This window comes from Myodes glareolus, chromosome 18 (genome assembly GCF_982192425.1).
Source record: "Myodes glareolus chromosome 18, mMyoGla1.1, whole genome shotgun sequence".
NCBI lineage: Eukaryota > Metazoa > Chordata > Mammalia > Rodentia > Cricetidae > Myodes > Myodes glareolus.
Window position 1 is genome coordinate 72,449,011 of NC_142043.1, and position 5,444 is coordinate 72,454,454.

Sequence of the window (5,444 nt, forward strand, 5' to 3'; positions counted from 1 at the left end):
CAGAATCTCCAGGGAGCCAGAGGTCAAATGGCCCTGAGAATCGCCATGAAGAAACGGGGAAAGACCTGTGTACCTACAAGCAGTGGCTCTTTCCCCTGTACTATTCCTGTTTTTACAAGGCATTCCATCTTCTTGTAGGTATATGAACAGAAATGACCCCAGATGTCATTACATATTACTTTCTTGTTATTTAACTGACCCAGATATTCCATAGAAATGTTAAAAAATAACTAACATATTTTCATCTTTTATCCTACTTTTTACAGATTTAGTGATAAATTCCTCAATTCCTCACACCAAAGATGTATTTATCTTTAAGAAAAAATAATGATGAATCTTGTAAGCATCAACATAAAGAAAGTCTATGGCCTTACAAAATAGCTTATTAAATGCAGTTTCTGCTTCATTCTATATAGAACGCTGTCCCTCAAGAATCTGAGAAAACTTAAAGAATATAAAGATTTATTTCACAAATGACAAATTAAAGAGCCGTTGTTGAATGGTTACAATGTGATTTTCATGGCAATTAACTTGAAGCAATGTAATTTTGTTATAAATTAAATGATTAACTCTTAATTAAGTAACTATTTCTGACGTTAGTAACCTCAAAACAAGTATTTTAACATATGTTTAAATCAGAGCACTCATCCATATTGGTTGATACTACCCAAGATTAACCAATGCCTACCATGGTTAAAAAGAACATAAGTAACAAGACATCTTTTGTAAGAGCACATTAAAAAAAAGACAAGCCCTGAATAGTAAATGAGTTATATGAAAAGCCTCTAATTTGTTAACTATTTTGTTTGATGTCTACAAAATTTCTCTTTGGACTAAAAATGTATCTGGATAGCTTACTTAAAGCTCCCTTTACATCTTTATTCCTTAGGGTGTAGATGAAGGGGTTCAGAGTAGGTGTCACTACTCCATATAAAAGAGCCATAAATTGGGGTTGGTCTTTTGTAATAGAGGAGGGTGGCTGAAGATACATGCTAATGGCTGGGCCATAGAATAAGAGAACTACTATGAGATGAGAAGAGCATGTCCCAAAGGCCTTTTTCCTTCCCTCTGAAGATTTGATTTTCAGTACAGCTTGTCCAATACTAGCATAGGAGGCAAGAATAAAGCACAGGGGAACAGCTAAGATAAATATGCATACCACAAAGAGAGCAAGCTCATTGGTCTCTTTTTCACCACAGGCAGTTTTTATCAGAACTGGAATCTCACACACCAAGTGATCCAGCTTATTGTGGCCACACAGTGGCAATTGCAGTGTCACAGTGGCCTCTGAGACAGCATAGGTAATTCCAGTTAGCCACACAGCGGACACTAACAGGAGGCAGGTACGCCGATTCATGATAAGGCTATAGTGCAGAGGTTTGCAGATGGCAACATAGCGGTCAAAGGACATAAGAGCCAGGAGGACACATTCTGTGCCCCCCATTGTGTCAAAGAAATAAAGCTGAACTACACACCTCATGTAGCTGATGGTCTTTGTTGATCCTCCAAGGTTAGTTAGCATCTGAGGCACAATGCTTGTGGTGTAGCACATGTCCAGAAAGGAGAGGTTGGTGAGGAAGAAATACATGGGACTGTGGAGATGGGGGTCTAATATGGACACCAGAATGATGGCAATGTTGCCCAACATGGCCAGTGGATATGTTACCAGAAGAATGATGAAGAGAGGAAGTTCCAGCCAAGGACGGTCTGCAAAGCCAAGCAGAATGAATTCTTCTGGGTGACTTTTATTGATGACTGTCATTCTTTGCAGTCTGATTCACCTAATGTAAAGAAGTATCAAGAAAGTTAGTATTATAGGCATGGCAAAGACTCTTGATTTGTTGGTTGGAGTTTTCAAAGACAGGATTGGTATTCTGTGGTTGAAATTACATGGCGGGTGTGCTTCACAGATAATTGAGTCAGAATAAATCCTTCTGCCAAAGCAAGAGGACATAAGTTCTATCTCCAGTACTCAGGTAAAATGCTCACATTGGAAACAGATCAATATAATACCAGCTCAGCTTAAGAAAACATTGGTTATTTTTCTAGGGTTTGCTGGCTGGCTAGTGTAACTGAATTGGTAAGTTCCAAGCTTAGTTGAAGGCACAATATCAAAACATAAAGTAGTAATCATATGTAGAAAAAACTTGAACTGTACTCTGGATTTTATATACACAACACACCCACAGCACACATAATGTCTGCATATCCACACATATACATATAGCTTCTACATGCACAAAAATAACATAATAATCTAAAAACTTTTCTATTATAATCTATTTATTATACTAAATTTTAAAGGCAATTTCTGATTATCTGAAAGTACAGGTGGCATAAAGCTGAGGAGCTAATTAAAACAGCAGTGCTAAAGGCATTATAGAAACATATGAACATGTCCAGAGACAATCAGAGAATTTGATAAGAAGAGCTCTGAGCTCTGACAATGGATGGTTGAACTCTCCTGAGCTGATTGATCAAATCTTCTGTTTGAGGAATGAGGATATTTGTTATTTAAACAAGCCTTCTTTGTGTACTTGAGATTGAGTCAAATAGTTTATGCACTGTTAATATTTATTCTTCTTATTAGTACAGTTATCAGCAGCCTCCTATTTTATTAAACAAATGAGTTAAGCTACAATAACAGTGTTATTATTTTTGGCATTTATGTGTTTTGTTTTATAACTGTTTAGTGAAAGTTTTAGATTCAACAATTCATGATAAATTATGGCTAATTTATCCATTTTGCAGAGATAATTTCTTTTTCATTTAAGTAACACCTTTTCCAATTATTTTACAAACCAACCAGTTTCCCCTTCCTGCTTCCCTCCTGTCTTTTCCCATTTTCCATCTACCCCTCTCACCATGTACTTCTCCATCTCCATCCCAAAAGTGTCAGGGCTCCCAAGGACTTACACAAAGCTTGGCACATCAACTTGAGGCAGGACCCAGCTTCTCCCCTTACATTGAGGTGGGGAAAGGTAATACAACACAAGTAACAGGTTACAAATAGTTAACCATCAGGGAGAGGTTCTGCTCTCTCTGTTAGGAGCTTCACCAAGAGACCAAGCTCTGTGATTGTTCCATCAGTTATTTGTTAGAGTATGTAGAGATACTTCTTTATCAATTGAGCTCAATGCTTTTTTTTTCCTAGTATAAAAATTTGATCAATTATCAGGGATGCATTACTTTCTGTTAGTCACTCTGGTATTGTGAATATAGTTTCCAACCTCAGAAATGTTCTTCAGCAGCTATGTTACTTCAGACAAAGAGGCATTAAAATCTCAGCAATTTTATGTTTCCTGGATTTATTTTTTGCCTTTCTTTGCAGCTAAAGTAAATGGTAATACAACAAAATCAAAGAATGGAGTAAAACAATGCTTGAAAAATATACATTTTATTTACTAGTGTTTCATAAAAAGTCATCCCTGTAAAAATGAATATTCAAACATGATGTTAACATTACATTCCACTGACCAAATCTGAATTACTCTACAAATCATCATCTTAAGAGCAGACTAATTTGTTATAGTTAGAAGCAGATGCACAGCCCTCATTTCACTGAAGGCTCACCCACTTTGTGAGATTTTATAGGGGCCACCCAGACTAAGATATGAATCGTCTTTTTTGACTATCTGCTATCCTAGGTAAGATGCCTACATTAAAAACAAAGCAAAAGACTTCCATGTAGTAAAATAATCATTCCAACAACTTCTGTTTTTCAACACAAATTAAAAAGTATTTTGCATTAAGGCATGTTTCCCCTGTATAGATATCTGTGCACCAGATGAGTGTTTGGTGCCCACAGAGACCTGAAGAGGGCAAAGGATTCCTGGAACTTGAATTAATGATATTTTTTGAGCCTCTGTGTTAATGCTGGAAACAGAACCCAGCTTATGTAGAAAAACAGTCAATATTCTTAACTGCTGAGTCATCTATCCAGTCTCTCCAACAACTTCCTAGTGAGCCCTTGTCATAATCACTGTAGCAAGCTTTTTCCACTCTTCAAAATCCTTTAGCATCTGTTCTCGAATGCTATGGCACAGAAGATCTCATTTATATATTTTAACATACTTGTAGGAACTTGTTCTGTTAGTTTTCTAAGAACTATGGATTAACCTAGGCCATCAAGAATTAACAGTGCCTAAAATATAGTTGCAAATCAGCAGATTATAAGTCAGCATTATAGACTTCACAGAAAATACCTGACACTAAGGGTATGGTGCATGTGGATGTTGCATACTTCTGATCTGACTATATTTAGAAAAGCACCTCTAACATCACAGATATTGTAGACTAAACTCTTATTTAATGTGAAAAAGTTGTTGAAGAAATATGAAATGAGAGCTTTGTATCAATTATCATGATTGTAAAAAAAGTATTTTCAAAAATATAATATTCACATTACTGAATACTCTTTATTTAACATGGCTATAGTCATAGTTTTGAAACATATGTGAACCATTAGTTTTACAAAGAATAATTTTAGATTTAACCTCTACAAATTCTTTCATAATTAAGTTTATCTAACACTCATTTTAATGTGTACTCTACATTTCCCTTCCTATTTCTGCTGAGATGAATGAGACTTCCCTTCTAGTATATTTATCTTTATTCTTGTCTGTGCACTTTTGGATTATTTTAGTTATTTTTGTGATATATTATGTACAGTTCTTGAATTCAATGACTTTGATTTTCTTTTTATCTTTTTATTTATTCTTCTATCATAAAATACATCTTGAGATGGTTTCCACTCCCTTCTCTCCTACCTGTCCACCCAACACATCTCCTCTCTCCCTCAGATCAACTGCTCCTTTGTTTTACCTTTAGAAAAGAGCAGGCCTTCCAGAGATACCAACCAAATATGACATTATAAGACTCAATAAGACTCTAAGAGACATAAACCCTTATGCCAAGTATGGATGAGGTAACCCAGCATGAGGAAAAGGGTCTCACTAGGAGGCAGAAAGAGTCAGAGACACCCCCATTTCCACTGTTAGGAATCCAACAAAAAAATGGATGAAACTAAAACAAACCATCCTGAAGCAACCAAGACCCAGAAAATCAAACATTGTATGTACTCATTTATAAGCAGATATTAACTCTAAAGTAAAAAACAAACACAATGCAATCCATAGACCCAGAGAAGTCAGATAAAGAGGAGAGGTCTAGGGGGTATCAAGGATTCCCCTGGGAAGAGTTCATTTAGATTTGTGGGTGGACTGGGGCTGGTGGGGATGGAAACAGGAGAGAGATTTTTATTTTCTTATTCAGTGATTGATCACTATTTCAACTCACAGGGATGGATACATCTAAGAGAGTTTAAAATCATTGATAAATTACAAGATGATTTTCTGTTACCATGCTGCCCATATTTCTGCTTGCATTTTCATATTAGCATAACATATTCATAATCAATTTGATATTGCATGGAATTTCATTTA

At 35.9% G+C, this 5,444-nt stretch overlaps 1 protein-coding gene across 1 annotated transcript; it reads right to left on the bottom strand.

Annotated features, from left to right (window-relative positions):
- Window positions 1-793: 793 nt before the first annotated feature.
- On the bottom strand, window positions 794-1,762 carry LOC146890796 (olfactory receptor 2B6-like). Its single transcript, XM_085679648.1, has one exon. The coding sequence runs from the start codon at window positions 1,760-1,762 to the stop codon at window positions 794-796; it is 969 nt and encodes a 322-aa protein (XP_085535774.1).
- Between the last annotated feature and the right edge of the window lie 3,682 nt (window positions 1,763-5,444).